Below are 27,577 nucleotides of genomic sequence, written 5' to 3' on the forward strand. Positions count from 1 at the left end.
TCATCTTTTTACCTGGGATATTTGTAAGCAAATGAATATGCAAAAACCCTCGGAATCATGTCTGTGTTTACACAGTAAACACTATAGAATTGTGTTACCAGAAGCTATGAAAATATTTACATTGCATGTTAGTAACTCCTTGAGATGGACAGAAGGTTTTATTGAGGAAAAGGGGAAGAGGCTTGTGTCTATGTGCCTGAGGGGGATAGGATTTTATAGAAGTAGCAAGGAGGCACTGCCCAAATGGAGTTCTAAGAGGGTTTTTTTTTTAAGCTTAAAATAAATTTAATTGAAGAAAACCCTTCATTAACAATGAATGAACAATGAAATTAACAATGCTTGCCATTCTTTAAGCATCACATACATCAAACACTTTTAGTAGTGCATGCACAGAACAAAATTTTTATGTCAAAAACTTTCTGTGAAAAATTTACATAACCAAGTATAAAAATATGTACAGATTTATTATGTACAAAAAAGCCCTAAGTTTTTATCCAATCAATAAAAATGCCAGTAACATTTATAGTAACAAAAAAGCATATAGTACTTAATTTTTTTCGAGAACTCCATTATACAATAATGCAAAAAAATTGATAGAAATTTACATGGTGCAGTTTAAACCTGATGCTTCTATTTCAAAATGTTGGGCATGTTCCTTAGATTTATCCCAGTTTGGTGAACTGTCACTAAGTCTACTGCTTCCACATTTTCAAACACCAACAATCACAGGTCTGTTTTGGGTTGTCAGTCATCCTGAAAAGCTGCTACAACAAAAACTGTCCCAACTTGGACATGTTTAGGTAATACAGGAATTAGACAGACAAAAATATGATCTGGTTTGCTAATCTTGCCTCAAAATATTATTATCTCTGTAAAATTTTTCAAGAAAAGCCATTTCCTTTGAAGTGTTCTCATTTTGAAGGAATAGCAACCACAGGGAAAAATAAGTCATTTGGTTACGGACAACTTTTATCAGAAAAGCATAATTCTGTGCAAAGGGATCACTGGAGAATATAACCAAACTCAGAAAAAGTATTGAAATTCAGGTGGATTTTAAACAAAGTTTAAATCTTCTCTTGAGGCTGTCTCATTTATACCAATGCTTGAGATGGCCAAAACCATCACGGGAAAGTGTTCCAATCTCTGATATGGCAGAGAAACAACAGGAAACAAGATTAACATGGCCCAAACTCCAAGTATTGGTAATAAGAGGTGTTTCTTAAAGACTAAGGGGGCCGAGCTTGGAAAGGCAGAGGGACAACTGATGAAGTGACTCTCATCCTGGACTACACGTCATAAATCTAGGGCTGGGGTCAAGGCATTTGTCCTTATGCTTCTGCATGTGACATGATCTGTTGTGGCTGGAAAGGTCACTCTGGAAACAGAATTAATGTCTCTGTAGTAATTCATTTCACTCTAGACGCACTGAAGGCTAAATAAAGTTCAAGAACCACTGAAGGAGAGAATGATAGTAATCACACCAATGAACTAACGACAACATAATTTACTGAGCTCTCAGTATCTAGAATGTTGGGGGCCAAGTATTTTACTATTTTATTGCACTTAATTAGTAAAAAAAAAAAAAAAAAAAAAAGGAAGCTTTTTTTAAAAAAAAAATCAATGTTATTATTAGAGTTCATCTAAACAAATCATCTGAAGGTTAAAATAAGTGACTCCTCCTACCTGCTGGATAGGTCCTAAATATGGACTCAATGATATCAGAAGTTAGATTATATCTCAAACCATTACAGCCATCTGTTTGGGGCCGGACATCAGCCTGAAACAAAGACCACACAAGCACATTTATTTATACATAAAAGAGTATCAGGGAGTATATCTAAGTTCTCAACAGATACTGCACAAAGGTGAAAGCAGACTTTCTAAACAAACTGCAGAGACAGATTAGGTGCTTCACTTTCACTTTACAGATAGGACCCAGGAAACATAGGCTTATTTCCCAGACCTTTAGTGACCTGTGCAATCTGCTTCCTTCAAAGTCTAAGGTGGCCAAAAGGATGTGTTCAAGAGAGGCCAAGTCAGAAAGCTAGCGGAGCTTTGATACAACTCACACATTTGCCAAAACCGCTACACACTCTGAAAGATAATGAATATATAAACAGTGTTCCCATTTTAAAAGAAGTTATTTTTATTTGATAGCGACAGAGAGAGAGAAAGAGGCAAGAGAGAGAGAGAGAGAATGGCACCACTAGGGCCTCCAGCCACTGCAAATGAACTCTAGATGTGTCCGCCCTCTTGTGCATCTGGCTAATGTGGGTCCTGGGGAATTGAGCTTTGAACTGGGGTCCTTAGGCTTCACAGGCAAGTGCTTAACCGCTAAGTCATCTCTCCAGCCTAGTATTCCCATTTCTTAAATTTCAGGTTTTTTTTTTTTTTTTTTTTTTTTTTTTGAGAAAGGATCATGCTATGTAGTCAGGTTGGCCCTGAACATTTCAACCTTCCAACTTCAGCTTTTCAAGTGCAGGGACTATAGATATGTAGTGCCAAACTTGACCTAGTAGTCAGTTTTGTTGAATATGTAAATACTGTTCTTAGGGACTGGAAAGATGGCGTACTGTTTAAGGGCACTTGCTTATAAAGCCTCTTGGCCCAAGCTCAATTCCCAAGCCACCTACATAAACCAGATGAAAAAGGCAGTGTAAGCATTTAGTGTTTGTTTGCAGCACCAAGAGGCCCTGGCATACCCATACTCACACAAACAAACACATATTGTTTTTATTCTACCACACAGAATTCCATCTCCTAATTCTACAGGTAAGCTATTACTACTTTTTCCACTAAATGCAATTTATAACCTAAACATGATGGTCTTTATATTTAACTTTGTCTTATGAGTAAAATACAATAATCATTTAAAAATGATTCCACACCTGAGCCTGATGGCACACACCTGTAATCCTAGCACACAGGAGGCAGGATGCCAAGTTTGAGCCCTGTCTCAAGCAAAACAAACAAATAAAGCTGGGCATGGTGGCACACGCTTTTTTATTTTTATTTATTTATTTGAGAGCGACAGACACAGAGAGAAAGAGGCAGATATATGGAGAGAGACAGAGAATGGATGCACCAGGGCCTCCAGCCACTGCAAATGAACTCCAGACGCATGTGCCCCTTGTGCATCTGGCTAACGTGGGTCCTGGGGAATTGAGCCTTGAACCGGGGTCCTTAGGCTTCACAGGCAAGCGTTTAGCCACTAAGCCGTCTCTCCAGCCCCTGGTGCATGCCTTTAATCCTAGAGGATCGCCATGTGTTTGAGGCCATCCTGAGACTACATAGTGAACTCCAGGTCAGCCTGAGCTAGAGTGAGACCCTACCTTGAAAAACCAAAATAAATAAATAAATAAGTAAAATAAAATAAATAAATAAATCGCCCACATCTTTACTCCTAGCACGTGGGTGGATGAGACTGGAGGATTGCTATGAGTATGAGGCCTGGGCTAGAGACCCTGCTAAAAAAAAAAACAAAAAAAACAAAAAAAAAACAAAAAAAAACCAAAAACACACACACACACTATTTGCATGCAAAAAATATTTTAGAAGACTATCACTGATACCAAAATGTTCTTTAAGGAAATGTTAAATACTTAAAGAAATATTTAAAGAAAATATTAGTATTTTGGACAAGGTTTCATATAGCCAAGACTGGCCTTGAACTCCTGATCCTACTGTCTCTAGCTCCCAATTGCTGGCATGTACTACCCTAGCTTGAGGAATGGTAATGCTATACATGTACTGGAGTTGTCAAGAATTTTTCCTTCAGAAACAGAAAAGTCACATACCAGAAAAGCTGCAGAGATGCCAACATCCTGCTTGTGATTGGATGTAGAAGAACTATCTGTTGCATTCACGTTTAAACGACTGGCCCAGAATTCCTCAGCACTGATAACTTGACTTACAACTAGGTCTTTATAAAGCTGGAACAAAACAGGGTCTTCTTGGAGCATTCTGGTGATAGAACACAGTAAACATAATTCAACATCTAGAACAAGACTACATTTAGATACCATTTTAAGACTTCAGTGGCGTGAAGCACTTAAAGCACTAGTTTGATTTTGGGATGGTTGAGCAGCAGAGGTCATTTGGCTCATTTTTATTTTATTTTTTTCCGTTCATTTTATAGCAGGAAAAACACATTTTTGGAGGAATGAAGGAAGGGCAGCAGATAGATTAAGGAAGGTAAGCCTAAAGATGCAAAGACTAAACTCTATGAGGGTACAGACTTGGTTTTATTCATTTTTGCATCCTCCTAATACAAAGATGACTTTGTATTTGAACAATACTGTATTCTTTCACATATAAAGGTGAAGAGAAGATATGCTAGAAATTTTCCAGCAACTCATTCATTGTTCTCACAATCAATGGGAGCTGTAAGTACAGATAGCCTTGATAGATAATGACAATGGAGTAATTGCGATTATCAGGAATTTTCATTATTTTAAATAGCTACCTCAATCTTTCATAATATGAATTCTTTCAGTTTTCTGTTCATAAACCTGTTTCTAATAGTTTATAGAAAACTGGAAAAAGTAGTAAAGGAATTATAGCATCTTCTAATCTCAAATTGGCTCCCATCAGATGTTAGGCTTAATAACTTGTGGGTCTGCAGGTGTCATTTGGTCACACTGGAGTAGAGAGCCAAATACCTACACAAAGACACTAAAGATTGTATTTTTTTAAAATTTTTATTAACATTTTCCATGATTATAAAATATATCCCATGGTAATTCCCTCTAAAGATTGTATTTTCCTGCTTTACAGGGTCATAGCAAAAGGAGGAGTGACAATCCTGCTGGGAGGGCCGAGTATATACCACCTGAAATGCTCTGCTGCTCCTTCACCTGTTTTTCTCTTCCAGCTCTTTATTTGCTTTCCTCTTGAATTTGGGCAGTAGCTGCTGTAGAAGGTCCTTCACCGCATCTCTTTCTTTTACTGCTGTGCTTTCGTTGGAAAAATGAAAGTTAGTTGTGTCCCCTGCATGCAGGACCAGCTGAAGTTGAATTTTAGCTTTTCCTTCTGGACTGATTTTCTGGCCTAAAAGAAGCATGAAGCTAGTTAGAAAAGGATATTCACATCACAGAAATGGCTACAGAATAGATTACTTCTTCCAAGACGACTCAGGATTCTTCTGGGCCTTAGCATTGACCCACCACTAACCCATCCATGTTTAAGACTATTGTAATGCCAAGAGAGACTGATGTGATTCAAAGCCATAGGGAAAGAGAGGCAGGCACTAGACCTCCCGGCGAGAGGGCAGGCCAGAAAAGGGAGAGAGGGGTAGAACATGTGGGTCAGTGAGCAAGAGAACCAAGAGAACAGTCCCCTCCCTGCCAATCTTTTTTTTTTTCAAGGTAGGGTGTCACTCTAGTCCTGGCTGACCTGGAATTTACTATGTAGTCTCAGGCTGGCCTCAAACTCACAGCAATCCTCCTACCTCTGCCTCCCAAGTGCTGGGATTAAAGGTATGCACCACCACACCCGATAGTCCTGTTCCAATCTTAGAGCTCGGCAGAATAATTTTCTCCAGAGTATCATCACATCATGGCTCAACAAATTCATTGCTAATGATATGCTTCCCTGTTCAGTAGTGTTTTGTTGTTGCACTTCTCTTCCTCTGCTGTCATCTCCAGTACTAATGACCTGTATTTCCATTCAACTGAGGCAAACTTTTCCAGCCACCCAGGAGTCCTGAATCTTTCCCTAAACAACTGCCTCTAAGCAACATTATCCTTCATAAAAATGGCTGGCATAATCTAAAACACTGCTAAATACAACTTATGATTTAGTTACTAATTGTAAAGAAAGACATGCAATTTCCATGTATTTATTTTACATTTAAGAAATCTATAGTCACTTTAACCAAATTTTAGTCTCATTAGGGGGCTTGAGAGATGACTAGTAGTTAAGGTGCTTGACTGCAAAGCTAAAGGACCCTGGCTCAATTTCCCAGGACCCATGTAAGCCAGATGCACAAGGTAGGACATGCATATGGAATTCATTTGCAGTGGCAGGAGGCCCTGGCACACCCATTCTCTCTCTTCTTCAAATAAACAAACAAAAATCAAATATAAAAAAAATCAGGTTGCAGCTGGGGAGATGGTTCAGCAGGTAAAGGCACTTGCTTGCAAAGCCTGCTGGCCTGGGTGCAATTCTCCAGCACTCATGTAAAGCTGCCCATGGGCCAGACTCATTTTCAGTGGTAAGAGACCTGTCGGGAGCCATAGAGCAAAAGCCTCTCCATTTTGCCTGAGCCTGCTCATAAACTGACTCATTACTCAGAAAGCTGGTCCATCCAGCTTTCCGTTAGATACTTCTGGAACTGGTCAGCAGACTGCTTACAGAATCTTATCTTTTGCAAAAGGCCAGTTTACGGTCAGGATGTGAAGCCTGGTGCAGTCAGGATGTTAAGCCATTGAGGCAAGATTAGATGAACACCTAATTACATCCCCTCTAGGTTTCCTGACAATTCCAAGCCCTAAATCACGTCAGCCAGCTTATTCCCCCACTTTTCTTCCCCTATATAACCACTGTGTAAAAAATAAAGACTCTGAGACCTTGACAAACATCTAGCATGGGCTCCTTCTTGTGTCTGTTTGCCTTTTTTCATTGAGGTTAATTTTCCCCTCGTTTCCTTGTTCGACTCCCCGCTGGGCTGGGCAGAGACCCTGTCTCAAAGAAGGTGGAGCACAGACAACTCTGACCTCCACTCATGTGCTGTGGTATGCATGACCATAAATACACACACACTTAAAAAAAAAAAATGACTGGGTATGGTGGCATACACCTTTAATCCCAGCACGCCAGAGGCAGAGGTAGGAGGATCTCCATGAGTTCAAGGCCACCCTAAGACTACACAGTGAATTCCAGGTCAGCCTGGGCTAGAGTGAGACCCTACTTCAAAAGCAAAAACAAACAAAACAAACAAAAACCCAAAACAGGACCATCTGATACTGTGTGTCTTCTGAGATGACACAACAAGAACATTGTGTATTTATTATTGCTGCCCAAAATATTGAAACTGAACACGACAAACCTTCAGAAGTGACTTTCAATTTCTAAGACATATGTGGGCCTGGAATGAGACTCAGCTGGTAAGAGTGCGGCATGCCTAGCATGCATTAAGCCTTGGATCTGATCCCCACATACAGTGCTGCCTAAATTGGGTGTGGTAACCTGTGCCTTTAATCTTAGTATTTGGGAGGCAGAGACAGGAGTTCAAGGCCAGCCCAAGCTACATGAGACCCTGTCTCAAATATAAAGGAAGTGAAGGAGGGAGGAAGGTAGGAAGACAGCTGGGGATGTACCACAGTTGGTGTTATAGCTCTTGGAGAGCTTGCATGAAGGTCCAGCAGCACACTTTAACTCACCTACCCCAAAACAAAACCAATAACACATACGAGAGAGACAGAGAGACAGAGAGACGGGGGGGGGGGGGGCAGGTGCGCGTGCAGGGGGGGGAGGGAGGGAGGGAGGGAGGGAGGGAGGGAGAGGGGGAGAGGGGGAGAGGAGGAGAGAGGGAGGGGTTAGGTGATTGTAGAAATTCCTTTCGGAGTAAGCTCTAAGCCGGATGATTTCTGGTTTTTGAGGCAGGGTCTCATTCTATAACCCAGACTAACCTGAAACACACTCTAGGACCAAGGCTGCCTCCAATTCAAGGCGATCCTTCTACGCCATCTAGCCTAAGTGCTGGATTAAAGGCATGGGCCACCAAACCTGGCTGACCCTTGATGGGTTTAAACCTAATTATTATTCAACAAAATACCATATCATATCAATTAATAAATGCAAAGATAACCTTGAAAATTTATTTATTTTTTAATATATTATTTATTTGCAATGAAAGAATTAATTGTGCCAGGGCCTCTTGTTGCTGTAAACGAACTCCAGATGCATGCATCATTTGTGCATCTGGCTTTACAGGGGAACTAGGATTTTGAATCTGGACTCGCAGGCTACTGCCAGCAAGTGCTTTTAATCCCTGCGCCATGTCCTCAGCCGAACCTTGGGAATTTAGAAAGAGAAGATATTTTGATTTGCTTTACCAGTGGAAAATTCTAACAAAAAATGTGGGTTACAGAAATGGCTTAGCAGTTAAGGCACTTGCCTATGAAGCCTAAGGACCCAAGTTCAACTCCCTAGTACCCACATTAGCCAGATGCACAAGGCGGTACTTGGGTCTGAAGTTTGTTTGCAGTGGCTAGAGGCCCTCATGTGCCCATTCTCTCTCTCTCTCAAATAATTAAATACACATTTAGAACTAAAGAAAATGTATAACACTGTGCTCTAAAGCTGAAGGTTACAGCTCAGTGGTAGAATGTGCTTCATATACGAGTTTCCCTAGGGTTGATGGCAACACCTCCTACCCTACTGCTCAGTTCTACTTCTCTTATCTGCCTTAAACTTCACTATTTTTGTTCAGTAGATAATGGCCACACAACCAATAATCAATCAAGTAATTTGCTTGTATTGCAGTTTTATTGATGGATAATCTGATCATCTATAACTTTAAGAAGCACAGGTGCTGCAGGGATGTATCATATCCATACAACCCCAAAGGATGTTAATACAGAGTTCTGCCCTGTAAACTGTCTGCTATAACAAAATTCTGGAAATGACCTAATTATCCTTCAAGAAAAGACAGTTAAACACAGACTCTAAACCTATTCAATGGAAGATTATGTGCTAAGGGCTGGGGAGATGGCTCAGTGATTATAGGTGTTTGCTCCATAAGACTACTGACTGAAGTTCAAATCTCTAGTATCAATGTAAAGCCAGACACAAAGTGGCACATGTCTCTAATCCAACATGCCTATGGCAATGGTAGGCAGAACCAAGAGAATCTCCAAAGCTCAGGCTAGCTAGAATGACTTTCCCAGCAGCAAAAACAAGAGACTCTGTTTGAAAATAAATACATAATTAAAAAAAAAAGGTGGAAGGAGAGGACCACTATTGCAAGGCCATCCTCTGATCTCTACATGTGCTCAGTCTGCCTCCACAAAGAAAACGTAAGGAGGTTTGCAGATATATAAAACACACAATGCTTATGTTAGTGAGTAAGATCAGGTTACAGCATAGTTTACATTCAAAGATCTTATAATTATTTCTCCTTTCCTCCCTCCCTATCTCTCTTTCTAAGGTAGGATTTCACTCTAGCCCAGGATGGCTTCAAATTTAAGGAAACACTCCTACTTCAGCCTCCTGTGTGCTTGCACCATCATGTATAGCTTTATAATTATTTCTTTGCAGTTAATTCTTTTTTTTTTTTTTTTGGTTTTGTTTTTTTGAGATAGGGTTTCACTCTAGCTCAGGCTGACCTGGAATTCACTATGTAGTCTCCGGGTGGCCTCAAACTCATGGCGATCCTCCTACCTCCACCTCCCAAGTGCTGGGATTAAAGGCGTGCACCACCACGCCTGGCTGCAGTTAATTCTTAAATATTAAAATAAAATTACTAGCATATGTGTACTCTCTCACATATGAACTCATATAAACACTTCTAAGAAAGAAAATCAGTAGCAAATATGACATCCACATAAATCAGATGTGAGTAGAACTGACTTACATTTAATATCTGCATACATATGGCTGATTGTAAATCTATCTTTGCCTTCAGGTGCCCAAGCAATTCTTTCTGCCATGAGGTACAGAGCTCCGTCCTGCTTCTTCTGACGTACCTTCTTTACAATCAGCAAAACTTCTTCAGACGAAGTTGCCATGATGGCTAGAAAGTGCTAATGGAGGAAATAGTTTAAACAAAACACCACACGTTAATCAGGGTGGATTTGTTGCCTTTAGAATCCTGGTCTAGAGTACTAACTATACAAAACTAAGGAAAATTATCACCTTATTCAAAGATAAAGTTGCATAGCAATATATATTTTACAGAGTTCATTTTGCTAAGACAAGTGTAAATTCACACAAATCTTACAGTTTATAATAACACTTGGTAGTTTCTCGTATTATTTCCACATATTCTATCCAATTAGTGTTTTTAGTTTATCTGTATTTTCTAGTTATATTCTTACATCGTAAATACACAATTTGACTAGATGTATGGTCTTAATATCTAATCTATATTTAGAGTTTTAGAATTTATTTTTTCCCTTTAAATACTTTATATGAGAGAGAGAAAATGGGTGTGACACGGCCTCCAGCTACCTTATGCATCTGGCTTTATGTGATGTGGTAGTTTGATGCAGGTGGCCCTTGTACACTTAGGTGTTCTGAATGCAAGGTTCCCAGCTGATGGGGATTTGGGAGGCAGTGTATTGTTGGGGGCGGGCTTATGGGTACTACAGCTAGCTCGCCCTTGCTAGTGTTTGGCACATTCTCCTGTTGCTTTTTTCCACCTGATGTTGGCCATGGAGTGATGTCCACCCTCTGCTCATGCCATCACTTTCCCTGCCGTCATGAAGCTTCCCCCTCGAGCCTGTAAGCCAAAATAAACCTCTTTTTTAACTCACAAGCTGCTCTTGGTTGGGTGATTTCTACCAACAATATGAACCTGACTGCAACATGTGGGCACTGGGGAATTGAACCCAAATTTATTTATTTTTTTAAAAATTTTTTTGTTCATTTTTATTTATTTATTTGAGAGTGACAGAGAGAGAAAGGCAAATAGAGAGAGAGAGAGAGAGAATGGGCGTGCCAGGGCCTCCAGCCACTGCAAACGAACTCCAGATGCGTGCGCCCCCTTGTGCATCTGGCTAACGTGGGTCCTGGGGAATCGAGCCTCAAACCGGGGTCCTCAGGCTTCACAGGCAAGCACTTAACCGCTAAGCCATCTCTCCAGCCCCCAAATTTATTTACTTTTGAAAGTGTGTTTTACTCTGTAGCCCAGGGTGACCTGGAATTGTCTATGTAGTAGCCTGGTTTTGAAGCCTTGAACTCATGGCAAAGCGTCTGCCTCAGACTCTGAACAGGTGCAATGATTACAGGCATGAGCTACCATGCTCCAGTAAGAATTGATAATACTGAGTATTTAGGTCACACCTGTTTCTACTAAACAATTAAGATCATAGAATTTGCATGACCTTACAAGAACCACTACCAGAGGTGAAACCACATCCAAGTTTTCTGGTCCCTAACCCAAGTTTCCTTTGTGTGCCTGAAAAGAGACAGTGATGCATAAAACTAAAGAAGCTAGTTTCTGAATTTCTGTTGTTTTAAAGAAAGATTTGTTTATTTGAGAGTGACAGAGAAAGAGGTAGAGAGAGGAAAAGAGAATGGACGTGCCAGGGCCTCCAGCCATTGCAAACAAACTCCAGATGCATGCACCACCTGTACATCTGGCTTACATGGGTACTGGGGAATAGAGCCTCGAACCAGGGTCCTTGGACTTCACAGGCAAGTGCTTAACCGCTACACCATCCTCCAGCCCTGTTGTTTTTAAAGACAGTTTCATGAAGTCCAGGCCTCACCACATAGTGGAGGATGACCTTGATCTTCTTATTCTGTCCTTCTGGGTGCTGGGATTACAGGTGTACCACCATGCTTGGTTTTATGAGGTGCTGGGGATCAAACCTTGGGACATGTGCATGGGAGCCATGCATCGCTAACCCCAAGCCTCCCCTTTTCTGTTTTTTTTTCTTTTAATAAAAGGGTGGGGGGCAGGAGAGAAAGAACTGTTGTGCTAGGGCCTCTAGCCACTGCAATCGAATTCCAGATGTGTGCCACTTGTGTGTATGGCTTATGTGGGATCTGGAGAGTCAAACATGGGTCCTTAGGCTTCGCAGGCAAGCACCTTAACTACTAAACCATCTCTCCAACCCCTGTTATTTTTTTAAATCATCAAATGTCGTTAATTACTCTCCATGTTTGTATATGGCTAGTCAACCACATGGGAAACTGCTTGGAGGTCCGTGCTCCCACTTTATCTAGAGTGAAGGGCTGAAGAAAGACTTTGAAGCTATCTGGGCTCAATGGGAAGGGTACCAAGATGGGTAGTGATGCCTGTCATAGGCCAAGATTGGGAAAGTTGCGGCTCAAATGCTACATATATGTAATTGCTGGTAAAGATATGACTTTTCATTTAGAAATTATTTATTTATTTATTTGAGAGCGACAGAGAGAAAGACAGATAGAGGGAGAGAGAGAGAATGGGCGCGCCAGGGCTTCCAGCCTCTGCAAACGAACTCCAGACGCGTGCGCCCCCTTGTGCATCTGGCTAACGTGGGACCTGGGGAACCGAGCCTCGAACTGGGGTCGTTAGGCTATACAGGCAAGGGCTTAACCGCTAAGCCATCTCTCCAGCCCTGACTTTTCATTTAGAAAGGAATAGAAAATAACTTTTTTTTGTTGTTGTTTTTTTGAGGTAGGGTCTTACTCTAGCCAAGGCTGATCTGAAATTCACTATGTAGTCTCAGGGTGGCCTCAAACTCACAGCAATCCTCCTCTCTCTGTCTTCCAAGTGCTAAAATTAGGTGCTATCACGCCTGGCTTCATTTTATTGAAATTATTTTTATTTATGTGAGACATCAAGAGTGTATAGGAGAGAACTGGTCCGCCAGGGCCTCAGCCACTGCAATCAAATTCCATACGTGCACATCCCCTTGTGTGTATGTGCGACCTTGCGCACTTTGTACATCTGGCTTATACGGGACTTGGAGAGTTGAACATGAGTCCTTAGGCTTTGCAGTCAAGTGCCTTAACCCCTAAGCCCTTGCTCCAACCCTTAAAATTACTTTTTCAGGTACAATTTAGTCATTTTGGAGAAATTACTGTGTCTAAGCATCATAAAAAATTGTACTGGGCATGTAAAAATGTGTATGTATGTATTATGTATGTTTAGTTCCAAAAAGAGATGAAAATATTTTGAGTGGGCCTTGGGCAAGTTTTTTCACAATAGGAAGTTCTATGAAAGATTTGCTGCAGATTTTTTTTTTTCCTTAGGTAGGGTCTTACTATAGCCCAGGCTGACCTGGAATTCACTATGTAGTCTCAGGGTAGCCTCAAATTCACTGTGATCCTACCTCAGCCTCCCGAGTGCTGAGATTAAAGGTGTATGCCACCACGCCTGGCTGATGTAGGATTTTTATTTTTTATTTATTTGAAAGTGACAGACACAGAGAGAAAGACAGATACAGAGAGAAAGAGAATGGGCACGTGCCAGGGCTTCCAGCCACTGCAAACGAACTCCAGATGTGTGCGCCCCCTTGTGCATCTGGCTAACGTGGGCCCTGGGGAATCGAGCTTTGAACTGGGGTCCTTAGGCTTCACAGGTTAAGCGCACAACCGCTAAGCCATCTCTCTAGCCCCCCCCCCCTTTTTGAGGTAGTGTCTCTAGCTCAGGCTGATTTGGGATTCACTCTGTAGTCTCGGGGTGGCCTTAAAGTCATGGTAATCCTCCTACCTTTGCCTCCTGAGTGCTATAATTAAAGGCCTGCGCCACCACACCCGGCTGATGTAGAATTTTTTTTCCCACTGAGGTAGGGTCTCACTCTGGCCCAGGCTGACCTGGAATTCACTATGTCATCTCAGGCTGGCCTCGAACTCACAATGATCCTCCCATGTCTACCTCCCAAGTGCTAGGATTAAAGGCGTGTATCACCATGCCTGGCTTGCTGGAGAATTTTTTTTTTTTGAATTTTTATAGTCTTAAAATTGAGGCACAAGCTGGGCGTGGTGGGGCATGCCAGCAGTCAGGAGGCAGAGGTAGGAGGATAACCATGAATTCAAGGTTAGCCTGAGACTACATAGTGAATTCCAGGTCAGCCTGGACTAGTGTGAAACCCTACCTCAAAAAACAAAACAAACAAAAAGAAATTGAGGTACAACTGACAAAGCAACAAAACACACAGCTCACGAGCATTCTATTTGATATGTTTTGATAACTGTATATACACACACAAACCATAATGCAAAACAATCTATGGAACCTTTCTCTCACTCTGGAAGGCCTTCTCAGAGGCTTGTTTCTATCAGTTCTTTTCTTCCCTATTTCCAGTAACTGTTTTCTGTACTCCTTATTTTCAATCTCTGCAATGTATATAAATTTAGAACCTTTTTTGTTTGTTTTTCGAGGAAGAGTCTCACTCTAGCCCAGGCTGACCTGGAATTCACTACGTAGTCTCAGGGTGGCTTTGAACTCACAGCGATCCTCCTACCTCTGCCTCCCAAGTGCTGGGATTAAAGGCTTGCGCCACCACACATGGCCCTGACTAAAGAATTTAAAATACTAGCCGGGTGTGGTGGCGCAAGCCTTTAATCCCAGCACTTGGGAGGCAGAGGTAGGAGGATCGCTGTGAGTTCAAAGCCACCCTGAGACTACGTAGTGAATTCCAGGTCAGCCTGGGCTAGAGTGAGACCCTACCTAGAAAAAATGAAAAAAACAAAACAAAACAAAAAAAGAATTTAAAATACTGGATAGGGCCAGAGAGATGACTTGGTGGGTAAAGCACTTGCCTTTGAAGTCTAAGGACCCAGATTCGATTCTCCAGGTCCCATGTAAGCCCGATACACAAGGTGGCACATGCATATGGAGTTCTTTTGCAGTGGATAGAGACCTGGGTGCACTCATATTGTCTCTCACTCACTCCCAGTTATAATAAAAACTTAAAAACATATTAAAATATGTATACTATACAAAACACATTTCAGGAAACCTGAATTAAAATCTGTGAGCCTCAGTAGAGAACTGGGAAGTAGGTAAGCACACAAGTATAGAATAATTTAAATACAACACTAGCAGGAAATAAAAACCGGTAGGCAAGAACAGATTATAAATCAAGTGTCTAATTAACTGGGCACACAAAAGTGTTTACTTTGAAAATGAGCAGAAAAAGTTAGTAGAGAAAAGGTAAAAAATAGGGATAACAAAGAAAGTGCACTGTATGCACAGAACTGACTTTTAGTACATTTAATCAGTTGGGAAAATAAGGCATTTTCTATTTAACACAGGAAACCATTCTTATTAAAATTAATGGAAGGCAGGACTAGGGATGCCGTACAGAGGATTAAATGTTTGCCTCGCATTCTCAAGGACTTAAGTTCCCACCTCCATCATCTCCATTAGTTATTTTGAAGGGAGAAGGAAGGTGGAAAGAGAGAAAAGAAAGGGAAGTTATAGATCACTGGGCACAACTGACAATTGTCTGGCTACTTGGCAAGTTTCCCTTGATCATCTGCAGTACTTCTGTTAATTGTACAGGGAAAAATTTAATTTCAGGAGGGCTAATGGACCCACCTGGGCTATCCTACAGTGGCTTCTGTGCATCTCAGATTTCTTGAAGAGTTCACTTGGGTGGTAAATGCTTCTTCCCAACAGAACTCTGTAAGAGCCATGGTGTTTCCTTTATAAAAAATATTGCTGGGGCAGGACACATGGCTTAGCAGTTAAGGTGCTTGCCTGCAAAACCAAATGACCCAGGTTCGACTGCCCAGGACCCACATAAGCCAGATGCACAAGGAGGCGCACACATCTGGAGTTCGTTTGTAATGGCTGGAGGCCCTGGTATGCCCATCCTCCCTCCCTCCCTCCCTCCCTCCCTCCCTCCCTCCCTCCCTCTATTTCTGTCTCTCTCTTTCTCTCAAATGAATAAATAAATAAATATTTAAAAAAAGATATTACTGCAAGCTGCTTTTAAACAAATCTGGTCAATGAAAATCCAAAACAATGTTATGACTTCTGTGAACTGCAAGATCCCCTAGGAAAGGCATTCATTCATTCACAGTTAAAACATTTCATTTATCTCAAAGTTACATGCATATGCCTTGCTCTGAATTTTGCAATCTCCTGTCTTATCTCATCTAGTTATCTTTTAAGTCTATTCTAAGCTCTAAAATCACTACTCTCTTATTCTCTTCACAACACTTTCCACAACTGTAAATTTTTAAATGTACGTTCCCCCTTTTAGACTAAAAGCCGCATAAAGGCAGAGGTTGAATGGGCTATGTTCACTACAATATAAGTACCCACCAGCATAGTCTGTGGCTCCTAGAAGAGTTCAATGTTTATCTGTGACATCTAAGTAAGATCTTTGTTGTAAACATCAACTCCAGAAAGCACTACAGCTCTCAGTTATAGATCAGAATGTCAGTTTCACATAGATTTCCAGTAACTGGAGGCTGCCCTATAAAGATATACTGATAGGAAGAATATCCAGTGGTTGAGCAGAAATTTTTAATTACTGCATCTCTGCATTTCTATTACTTATCTCATCTCCTTTCCTCGGTGAGACAGAGGGAGGATGGGGGAGGGCAACAAAAGAAAGTATAAACTCCTTATCATCCTAGCTGCCTTCTGGAAAGAAGGCTTGAAAGAGATAGCTACTGTAATGTATCACATAAAATATGGACCTTAGCCCAGGACATCCAAGGTGGAGACCAGAGGACTGACTGCAAGTTCAAGGCCAGCCTGAGCTACATAGTAAGATTGTATTCAAATTAAAAAATAAACAAGTGCTAGAATGCCGTTCAATCCAAAGCAATCCAAAACTGTTTTTAACAATTTAATGTTAAACAAATAAGATCTTAAAAGAAGAGGGGTAGGTGTGGGGGGGGAGAGAGAGTGCGAGAGAGAGAAAGAGAGAATGAATAAGTGAATGTGTGCACCAGGCCTCTAGCCACTGCAAATGTAGTCCAGATGCATGCGCCACCTTCTGCATCTGGCTTATGTGGGTCCTGGGGAATTTACCTAGAACAGGGGTCCTTAGGCTTCACAAGCAAGCAACTAGCCACTAAGCCCTCTCTCCAGGCCCATGCTGAATTATTTTTAACATTTGCACTGCAATGTGTATTTAGGATCATCCAGAACAGACTCAAATCCAATCTGCTGCACTCCTCAAAAGGTTAGCTGAGTGAAGGCAGCAAACTATCCCTCCTTTGAAGGATGACTTAAACTGGACGTGGTGACTCATGCCTGTAATCCCAACATTTAGGAGGTTGAGGCAAGAGAACCGCTATATCATCACAAGTTTCAGGCCAGTCTGGGCTACACAAGGCCCTATCTATTAAAAAAAAAAAAAAGACTTTAGGTCTGTTGAGTACTAATTTCTCTTCAGAGCTCAGCCCTATAAGCTTCTTGTGAGACTCCAATTACTCTCTAAAAAAAAATCTCAAAGCTGGCAGCTTTGGCATAATAAGCACAATCCAAATCAAGTGTTTTCCAAACTATGTTGCAAAGAGATGCCCTCAAAATAGGATGCTGAGTGGGCGCAGGCTGTCCCTCCTAACCCTACTGCACCACAGCATGCTGCTATGTTATTCCAGGCAAGAATTTACGGGGAGAGATGCTTCACCCATTTAGAAGGTTTGAAAAACCACAACTGTATACTGAGAATATTATTTTGTCTGGAGCCATACTCACTGTAATATTTTTTAAATTCTTTACAGACACATGTTGTGTATGAAGGCGCCAGGGTCTCTTGCTACTGTAAATGAACGCCGGATTCACCGGCTTTGCAAGCACACACATTTTAACTGCTGATCCATCTCCCCAGTGAGCAATGTTTTAAGCAACTCAGTTCTGTTCTTCCTTAGGTAGTGCTGGGGAGAGAATCCAAGTATCCTCCATGCTACTAGCTATGCCATTAAGAACACTCACAGCCTTATCTATTTTATTTTTGAGCGCAGGAGATGAAACCTCGAGCCTCAGCAAGTTTGTTATCTTAGAGCTACACCCCGGCCCACAAACCACTCCGTTTCATGCTATTTTTAACGGAGGTCTTCGAACGGGCAATTTTTTCGACAACTCTTCAGCCCACCCGTTTTACAGATACTAAAATGGGTGTTTTAAGAGTCAATTAGATTACCTCTTCTTAATCTTAACTCAAATTAGCCTCTCAAAACGCGGAAGAACTTATAACTACATATTTCCATGTACTGAAGGTGTGCTTTTTCATTCCATGACAACCACACCAGCCACAGCTAAAACAGGGGTGTGTGTGTGGACTGGCTCAAGTGTTAATGAGGCTTTCTTAGTGCGGCAGCAGTGACAGGTAAGGGCAGAAAAAGAAAATAAGTAAGTAAAAGGCAAGCGGCCCGAGGGCTCCGGTCCCGGAAACCGAAGGACTGTCGGGGGCGCACGCACTTCCTAACGGGAAGGGCCGGTGCCGGGCGAGGCCTCCGCTTCCTTCGGCGGGAGGCACGCGTGATCCGGGCTCCGGGGCAGCCCTCGCTCGGTCCTAGCTGTCGCGGAAGGAAGGTCGGACCGGGTACCTCCAGGCAGTGGAGGTCGGGTCAGGCCGGTCGCGCCTTCCCATCCCCGGGGACGGCCAGCGGCGGAGCGTAGGCGGCGACGCGGAGGACGGAGGAGCGGGTCCGCGCCGCGCCGTGACCCCCGGGCCTGTCAGCCCTCGGCGCCCGCAACCCCTCGTCTACACTTACCGGGTGGGAGTCCCAGCCTCCAGCGGGGAGCGAGCGGCTGAGTTCCGCTGGGTCGAGCTCTGCCGCGCTGCTCAGAGCCGCTGCGGGCAGGAGGAAGACACCGAGCGCCCGCAGCCCTCGCCACCGCCTCTGTTACCGGGGGGTCTCGCCTCCATCGCTGGCTGCGAGGGCTCTGCGGACACGTGACCGGAAGTGCCGGGGCGGGCCTCGGGGGCACGTGACCGCACCGTGCGGCCGCCATGACACTTTCCGCTAGCTCGCGCCCTCCCCCACCGACTCCCTCCTGTTTTCGTCTCCTTTTCTCCGGGATCGAGCGGCGGGAGGTTCGGGAATCCAACGTCGCCCACCGTCTGGCCTAGAGATCCTCCGGTTCCGGTCAGTGGCGTGTCTCCGGCCCGTGACGGCCCTTCGACGGCAGGCCGCGGGGAGCGTCATTGCGACCGCGGCCCGAGGGGGAGGGACCGCGCGCGGGGCGGGGCGTGGTGTCACGTGACAAGGAAGTGCGGGAACCGCGCTGTCCTCGCGTCCCCGGCGCCTGTGGATGACGCAGAGGCGTGGGGGCGGGGCGAGCGGGGGACTCGGCCCGGCCGTCAGTCGGCGCTCGGTAGACGCTGCTAGCTGCGGGCGGCCGGGGGGCGAGTGCGAGCTGCTGGCGTGGGGCGCGGCCGGGACGCCGGGGCTGCCGGCTCGGAAACTCTGTCACCGGGGCTGCTCGTGCCGAGCGCCGCGCACACCATGAGAATCACCGCGCTTGCAAAGGTACTTCCGCCACAAGGACGGGCGCTTGTCGTGTTCGGAGCCAGCTTTGCGTTCACCCCTCTCTCTCGCGGAGCCTTGCAGAGCTTACCCGTGGGCACCCGGAGTGGTGAATGAATTGGTGCGTGAGTGAGTCGCTTTTTTTCCCTCCCGAGCCAGCGAGTTATTTGATTAGTATTTCTTTAATTGGATGATTCCTTCATGGATAAAGTCTGATAATTGCTCTTTGTGTCTTTAATTTTTGTTGTTTCTTTGTCTCCGGGCCTTTCCTCGCACGTACTCAGAGGAACAAAGAGTCTGTTGTGATTTGCATTTGTTCTGTGAGCCGCAATCACAACCTACCATACTTAAATTATCATCAAGTCATCAGGGGAAATGGAGCAAAATACTTAGCTCTTTTCGTTCATTCTCGTTTCAGTTCTATCTGTAAGGAAAGTGTAAGAGAAAAGATCAGACTCACTTTCTACAGGCACTGTTTATTTAGAGAAATAGCAGCCTTCCCGCGGAATGAAGGCTGAAGCTCTGAGCCAGGCTGGGGTTCAAACTTATAAGGAGGATCCTAAGAAAAACAGACTACCACGTGCTACTGATAAGGAACTTAAAGCTGTTTTGTCCATGTTCAGAAAAGGCTTCTTCAACCAGGATTGTCTAAGGGAGTATAAGTATACTCTGATGGTCCCTGGTCCTTCAAGGCCATCTAGGTTAAGGGGAGTATATCCGTCAGGGAAGATGTCAAACTTGATGAGGCGGAATACCTTTGTTGCTTCTTTATTGCCTGCAAGCTTTATGGATAGTTATTAACTCTTTAGTTCCTTTTAGTTTTCAGGGAAGGGCATTAACCCTTCACTATCTTTTTGAGCTTTGTGACTCTTGGGCAGGCCAACCTTTAAGATGCTTTAACGACTTTGATAAATCCTCCAGCAGCATCTGCATGGGCTTAAGCTTTTATTTATTGGCTAGGTGAGAGCTGTGACACAGAGTTGCTTTTATTTATTTATTTATTTGAGAGCGACAGACACAGAGAGAAAGACAGATAGAGAGAGAGAGAGAGAATGGGCGTGCCAGGGCTTCCAGCCTCTGCAAACGAACTCCAGACGCGTGCGCCCCTTGTGCATCTGGCTAACGTGGGACCTGGAGAACCGAGCCTCGAACCGGGGTCCTTAGGCTTCACAGGCAAGCGCTTAACCGCTAAGCCATCTCTCCAGCCCACAGAGTTGCTTTTTTATTTATTTATTTATTTTCATTTTTGAAAGTAGGGCCTCTCTCTAGCCCAGGCTGACCTAGAATTCACTGTGTTGTCAGGCTGGCTTTCAACTCAAGGTAGTCCTCCTACCTCTGTCTCCTGAGTGCTGAGATTAAAGGTGTGTACTACAACACCTCGTAGACATTGCCTTTAATGTTCAGCTTGGAAAAAAACATAGAATTCTGTTAGATGGGGGACAATTCAGTGAACAGCACAAATTAAATCCCAGAGGTACAAGTCTATAGAGTGCAAGAGCAACACAGCTAGTCCTGTAGTTGAAGAAAAGGAGAGAGGTAGAGGTGGGAGGTGAGACTGGGAAGTAGATAGGAGATTGCATTGCATGGAAAAGGAAGTGATTCTTTGCTTTTACCTATTAGTACATTCGTATAAAACACGTTTTAAATCTCTGCAGCAAGTCAAGAGGCTTTCCCCCTTTCTACTAGAGTTCCTGAGTTATGGAAATGCATTATTTTTACTTCCTCATCTCCCACCCTGTTTGTTCAAGTCCTTGTTTACTAGTGCCTGCCTACACTTGATAGAAATTGGTTAATGGCTCAATATTAAATCCTTCAATGTCCTTTTGTGGCCTACCAAATTGAGGTTAGATCCTTTGGCTTGAGATTCAAAGTGTTTTTTACCTTGGGCTCCAATTACTATCATAGCTTCATTTTTCCATTACTTACTTATTTTTTCCTTTAGCTTTTCAAGGTAGGGTCTCACTCAGGCTGGCCTTGAACTCATTGCGATCCAATTATTGTACCTGCCATTTACTACTTACTTAATGAATGTGTGACAAAAAGAATTTCTTGGATTAGAAATTGTCAAATACTTTGATTATAGACATTTGCAGGTTTTTGTGTCTAGCTTATTGGGTAGCTTGGGTATGTAGGTGGTTTGGGAATTGAACCCTGGCAAGTAGGCTTTGCAAGCAAGTACCTTTAATCACTGAGCCATCTTCTCAGTCTCCTTGTATATTTTTTTTTGTTTAGTTATTTTTATTTACTTGAAAGTGACAGAGAGAGAGAGAGAGAGAGAGAGAGAGAGAGAGAATGAGAATGACCGCGCCAAGGCCTCCAGCCACTGCAAATGAATTCAAGACGTGTGCGCCCCCTTGTGCATCTGGCTAACGTGGGTCCTGGGGAATTGAGTCTCGAACCGGGGTCCTTAGGCTTGACAGGCAAGTGCTTAACTGCTAAGCCATCTCTCCAGCCCAGTTTTTTAAACATTTATTTGAGAGAGGACTAAAGAGAGAATGGATGCTCCAGGGCCTCTAGCCATTGCAAATGAACTTTCGACACATGTATCACCTTCTGCATCTAGTTTTAAGTGGGTACTGGGGAATTGAACTTATGTCCTTTGGCTTTGTGGGCAAGTGCCTTAGCCACTAAGCCATCTCTCCAGTCCCCTTATATATAATTTAAAACTTTTTTTTTTTTTTTTTTTGAGGTAGGGTCTCACTGTAGCCCAGGCTGACCTGGAATTCACCGTGGAGTCTCAGGGTGGCCTTGAACTCACGGCAATCCTCCTACCTCTGCCTCCCGAGTGCTGGGATTGAAGGCATGCACCACCACACCTGGCTTAAAACTTTGTGTGTTTTTGAGGTAGGGGCTCACTGTAGCCCAAGCTGACTTGGAATTCACTACGTAGTCTCAAGCTGGCCTTGTGATCCTTCTACCCCAGCCTTCTGAGTGTTTGTATTAAAGGCATGTACCACCATGCCTGGAGTTAAAAAAAAAAGTTATTTGTGTGTGTGTGTGTGTGTGTGTGTGTATGGCGTGTGCACACCTGCACACATGCCAGGGTCTCTTGCCAATACAAACTAATGCCTATAAAGCTTTATGTGGGTGGCTGGGGAGTTGAACTGGGGCTGCAGGCTTTGCAAGCAAGCAACTGCCTTTAAGTGTCAAGTTCCTCCCTAGCCTGTGTGCATATGTTTTTTGCCATTACTTCAGAGTTGACTGTTCTCTGTTTTTTTAAAAAAATATTTTATTTTTATTTATTTATTTGACAGAGAAAGAGGGAGAGAGATTGAGAGATTAAGAGAGAGAGAGAGAGAATATGAATGGGCATGCCAGGGCCTCCAGCCTCTGCAAATGAACTCCAGATGTGTGCGCCCCCTTGTGCGTCTGGCTTAACTAACATGGGTCCTGGGGAATTGAAACACGGTCCTTTGGCTTTGTAGGCAAATGTCTTAACAACTAAGCTATCCCTCCAGCCCTCTCTGCTTTCATTTTCTTCCCTGTACGCTTAATAGATGTGTGCTGAGTGATTGGTGATCTTGTATTATGATTTTGCAGGTTTCATTTCAGTGAGAAGTCCTGTGTCTGTCACTGAACAAGTAGTATCTTCCCGGCTAAATGCCTTTTGTGCCAGTGATACCAGATATCTACAGCCATGTTCTTGCTGAGTTTGAGTTACTGGATCCGTTACTCACAGCCCTGAGGCTGGATTCCAGCCGTCTAAAGGTAAACTTGTTTTTGTTTGTGAGAGGGTCTCATGCTGTCCAGGCTTGCTTCAGATTCTCTGTAGTTGAGAATGTTCTTGAAATTCTGATCTTGCTGCCTCTGTCTCTCAAGTGTTGGGATTCCAGACTTACAGGCCTATGCCCCCATGCCTGGTCAATGGCACTGGGATTGTGCCCAAGGACTTGGGTATACTAGGCAGACACTGCCACAGAGTTTCAGCCTCAGCCCTAAGGATGAAAGTTTTGATTCTCACTTGATTCCTTTTCATATTTGTGTGTGTATGCACTCTGTTTACCTGCCCCTGCTTGCAGTTCTTGGTTTTGTGGAATCTGTGTCTTCACCTGTGCTAGCCATACTGATGTATGATGTGCATGGAAGTAGCATGTTCATAGTTCTTTCTTATTTATATATTTATTTTTTGATTATTTTGAGGTAAAATCTCACTGTAGTCCCAGGCTGGCCTTCAACTCACAGTGATCCTCCTACCTCTGCCTCCTGAGTGCTGGGATTAAAGGTGTGTGCCACCCCACCCACCCTGGCTTTTTGATCACGTGGCTCAAACAGCTGCTTCATCCATTAGTGACTTTCTTGGTTTCCCCTATTTCAGTCAGCATTGGAATGACCTAGCTACAGCATACAAAATTAAACAATTTAATACTAAGAAAGTTTCTCACTTATGCTGTTAAGCTTGTTTAGCCTTTTCAGATTTAACTAAAAGTTTCAAAACAGTGTACTTTGTTTAGTATTTTTCAGTAATCTGGAATGAGAGAAGGGGTGTCATTACATTCTTTTCATCTGGGCAGGGGTGGAGTGAAGGAAGGAGCATCAACCTAGATTCCTACCATTTATCATTTTCAATGGATAGCTTATCTTATTTTTTAAAAAATGGTTATTTTTGTGAGGCAAGACCAACAGACTGGCCTTTTTATTTTTTTAATACCAGAGTGAAAAAGTGTGAGAGTGTGAGAGAGAATTGGCATGCCAGGGCCTCCAGCTGCTGCAATCGAATGCCAGATGAATGTGCCCCCTTGAGTACATGTGTGACCTTGTGCCCTTGCATCACTTAGTACGTCTCGCTTACCTGGAAAATTGAACATGAATCCTTAGGCTTTGCGGGACAGCACCTTAACGGCTAAGTCATCTCTCCAGGCCTATGTGGTTTATGTCTTTGCATGTGGGGGCGGGAGGAGACAGAATGGGCATGCCAGGGCCTTCATCTGCTACATATGAACTCCATATGCATGCGTCACCTTGTGCACCTGGTTTATATGGGTTCTGGGGAATTGAACCTTGATCCTTTGGCTTTGCAACTGCCTTAACTGCTTAAACCATCCTTCCAGCCCTGCTAGTTTATTTTTTGTAGTGGGGAAATGGAGCTGAGAGCCTTGTGCACCCAAGGCAAGCACTCTTACTACTCAGCCACATCTCCAGCCTCCAGTGGATAGTTTCTTTAAAAAAATTTTTTTGTTTATTTTTATTTATTTATTTGAGAGAGATAGACAGAGAGAGAAAGAGGCGGGGGGGGGGAGGGAGGGAGGGAAAGACGGAGGGAGAATGGGCGTTCCCGGGCCTCTAGCCACTGTAAACGAACTCCAGAAGCATGTACCCCCCTTGTGCCCCCAGTGGGTAGTTTCTTTAATAAAGTGGCTGTGATTATCTCACACTTCTTTGTTCATGATTTTAGTGCACCAGCATAGCTGTGTCTCGGAAATGGCTGGCATTGGGCAGCTCAGGAGGAGGGCTCAATCTCATTCAGAAAGATGGCTGGAAGCACAGGCTTTTTCTTTCACACCGGGTAAGACCAAGGGCAGTTGTACACCATTTGGACCACCTTTCCTAAATGCCAATTTCTCTAGTATAATAAGTGAGTCATTTAGAATTAAAGAAGAATGTAAACAAGTTGTTTTTCCTTTGGTACTCTAGGAAGGTGCAATTTCCCAGATTTCCTGTTCACATGATGATGACTATGTTGCTGTGGCTACCAGGTAAGAAACTAAATTGATCTTTTCCAAATGCATTTTATTTTAGTTTTGCTTTTTTTTTTTCAAGGTAGGGTCTCACTCTGGTCCAGGCTGACCTGGAATTCACCATGTAGTCTCAGGGTGGCTTCACACTCTCGGCAATCCTCCTACCTCTGCCTCCTGAGTGCTGGGATTCAAGATGTGCGCCACCACACCTGGCTTTATTTTGCTTTAAAAAAATATTATTTGAGAAAGTGAGAGAATGAGTGGGTATTACAAGACCCCCTGCTGCTACAAACTAATCTCAGATACATGTGCTACTTTGTGCATCTGGCTTTACATGGGTACTGGGGAATCGAACCCAGGTCATCAGGCTTTGTAAACAAGCGCCTGACAAGTGTGTTTGTTATAGTGTCCAACCATTCCATTTTGCCTAGTACTGCCCAATGTTAGTACTGAAAATTCTGTGTCCTACTACCCAAGCCAACTGGGATGGACGGTTGGTCACCTTGTACTTGTGAAAAATGCTTATGCATTATTGCCTTAAAAGACAAAGGGAACAGAAATCATTTGGGACATTTAAGTTTCCCTATTTTATTGGTTTGGTGACTAAAATAAGGAAATGATTGCTTTGACTTTTAACTTCTGCTTTTCCTGAAGGATAACAGCTTTTAGGCTGGGGATGTAGCTAAGAGGCAAAGTGCTTGTCTAGCATGCACAAGGCCCTGGGTGTGAACTCTAGCACTGAGGAATAAAAAGAGCTTGTACATGTACTTAATGTGATGATACTGTAGTATATTTAAATTGTGTCTTCTTCATCACTGACAAAAATTTGCATCTGTGACCTTATGTTTGCAGTCAAGGTCTTGTAGTGGTTTGGGAATTAAATCAAGAACGTCGTGGGAAACCAGAACGAATTTATGTGTCTTCAGAACACAGAGGCCGAAAAGTTACAGCTCTCCTTTGGGACACAGCTATTTTGAGAGTTTTTGTTGGTGATCATGTGGGGAAAGTGTCTGCCATCAAACTTAACACCTCTAAACAAATGAAGGTGAGCACTCCACTGCCTCTCCTGCGAGTGCTGAGAAGTAAGGTGGTGTGTTACAGAGCTTTGGATTAACGGGTACAATCTCCTGTGCTCTGCTTTCTTGGAAGTCTCATTTAAAGACCAAGCATGCAGCTAGGTTTGGTGGTTTGAGGCTATGCTCCTAGTACTCAGAGGCTGGGGCTGGAGGGTCACTGTGAGTTCAAGGCAAGTCTGGGTTTTGTAGCAAGACTCTATCTCAAGAAATGAAGTAAAGAGGGCTGGAGAGATGGCTTAGCGGTTAAGCTCTTGCCTGTGAAGCCTAAGGACCTGGTTCGAGGCTCGGTTCCCCAGGTCCCATGTTAGCCAGATGCACAAGGGGGCGCACACGTCTGGAGTTCGTTTGCAGAGGCTGGAAGCTCTGGCGCGCCCATTCTCTCTCTCTCCCTCTATCTGTCTTTCTCTCTGTGTCTGTCACTCTCAAATAAAAAAAAAAAAAAAAAAGAAATGAAGTAAAGAAATAAAAAATACAACCCAGGAATGGAAATAGAAAAATTTTATTTATTTATTTGCAAGCAGAAAGAGAGAGAAAGAAAGAAAATAGGCATGCTGTGGCCTCTAGCCACTGTAAAGAACTCCAGATGCATATGCCATTTTGGGAATCTGAGTACAGGGGACTCAAACCCTGGTCATTAGGCTTTGCAGACAAGTGCATTAACTGCTGAGCCATCTCTTCAGCCCCCCAGGTGTGGAAATTTTGAGCCTTGTTTATAATATATATGGTAGCCTACTGTAGTTTGCTACTATTACAGAATGGTCTTTGTAAACCAGCTTTAGTAATTTGCACATTGTCTATTTCAATAACCTGTAATTCACCTGAATAGTTAGCTTAAAGTATTTTTTAATACCAGGCTATTAAGAAAAAAGATGGTCAAACATCGTGATGCAGGCCTTTAATCTCAGCACTGGGGAGGCATAGGTAGGAAGATTGCTGAGAGTTCGAGGCCACCTGTGACTACCAAGTGAATTCCAGGTCAGCCTGAGCTAGAGTGAGATCCTACCTCAGAAGACAAACAAACAAACGAACAAGAAGAAAAAAGAGATGTGCTGGTGAGATGGCTTAGTGGTTAAGACATTTGCTTGCAAAGCAAAAGGATCCAGGTCCAATTCCCCAGTATCTATATAAAGCTAGATGCACAAGGGGGCATTTGGAGTTTGTTTGCAGTGCCTAGAGGCCCTGGGTGCCTGTTCTCTCTCTCTCAAATAAATAAATAACAAAAAATGCTTTTTTTTTTTTTTTGGTTTTTCGAGGTAGGGTCTCACTCTGGTCCAGGCTGACCTGGAATTAACTCTGTAGTCTCAGGGTGGCCTTGAACTTAGGGCGATCCTCCTACCTCTGCCTCCCGAGTGCTGGGATTAAAGGCGTGCGCCACCACACCCGGCTCAAAAAATACTTTTTAAAGAAAGAAAGAGAAAAGATACTTATTTACTAGTTGTGTGAACAAAATGGCAAATATGGGAATGGTACCAATGATTCAAGTGTCTCTTCTCCTGAGAACTTTTTGTCTTGGGATACATGTAAAAATGTGACTGGAATCACAAAGAGACCTGTTGGTTTGTGCTCAGTTGTACAGGTCCCCAGCCTTTCTGCCACAGGCACTGCTGGAAGGGTTGAGATTCTAAGAAAATTCTCTAGTCTATAAAATAGAGCAGACTAGCTTATCACTGCTCTGCTCCTCCAAAGCCATTGTATCAGAAGTGAGTAATGTCTCTCTTCCCCTCTTTTTTT

General features: G+C 43.3%; 2 protein-coding genes across 7 annotated transcripts in view; one reads left to right on the forward strand and one right to left on the reverse strand.

Moving 5' to 3' along the window:
• The window catches only part of Gtf2h1 (general transcription factor IIH subunit 1), a 35,966-nt gene extending 17,178 nt beyond the window's left edge, over positions 1–18,788 (reverse strand). The window contains exons 1-5 of one of the 2 annotated variants that reach the window (XM_004650799.2): positions 18,340–18,788; positions 9,578–9,746; positions 4,857–5,049; positions 3,798–3,963; positions 1,684–1,777 (exon numbers count right to left, since the gene is read on the reverse strand). In XM_004650799.2, the coding sequence (XP_004650856.1) occupies positions 1,684–1,777; positions 3,798–3,963; positions 4,857–5,049; positions 9,578–9,731 (607 nt within the window). In that variant the 5' untranslated portion in view covers positions 9,732–9,746; positions 18,340–18,788. Of the gene's footprint in view, positions 1–1,683; positions 1,778–3,797; positions 3,964–4,856; positions 5,050–9,577; positions 9,747–15,199; positions 15,289–18,339 lie in introns of those variants that run through there. The other variant, XM_045144990.1, reaches the window with a different exon arrangement.
• Hps5 (HPS5 biogenesis of lysosomal organelles complex 2 subunit 2) overlaps positions 18,562–27,577 on the forward strand; it is a 39,089-nt gene continuing 30,073 nt past the window's right edge. The window contains exons 1-5 of one of the 5 annotated variants that reach the window (XM_045144988.1): positions 18,562–18,714; positions 22,636–22,803; positions 24,488–24,598; positions 24,727–24,788; positions 25,623–25,815. In XM_045144988.1, the coding sequence (XP_045000923.1) occupies positions 22,696–22,803; positions 24,488–24,598; positions 24,727–24,788; positions 25,623–25,815 (474 nt within the window). In that variant the 5' untranslated portion in view covers positions 18,562–18,714; positions 22,636–22,695. Of the gene's footprint in view, positions 18,715–18,999; positions 19,217–22,635; positions 22,804–24,487; positions 24,599–24,726; positions 24,789–25,622; positions 25,816–27,577 lie in introns of those variants that run through there. The other 4 variants (XM_045144984.1, XM_045144985.1, XM_045144987.1 and 1 more) reach the window with 4 other exon arrangements.

This window comes from Jaculus jaculus, chromosome 3 (genome assembly GCF_020740685.1).
Source record: "Jaculus jaculus isolate mJacJac1 chromosome 3, mJacJac1.mat.Y.cur, whole genome shotgun sequence".
Classification (NCBI taxonomy): Eukaryota; Metazoa; Chordata; class Mammalia; order Rodentia; family Dipodidae; genus Jaculus; species Jaculus jaculus.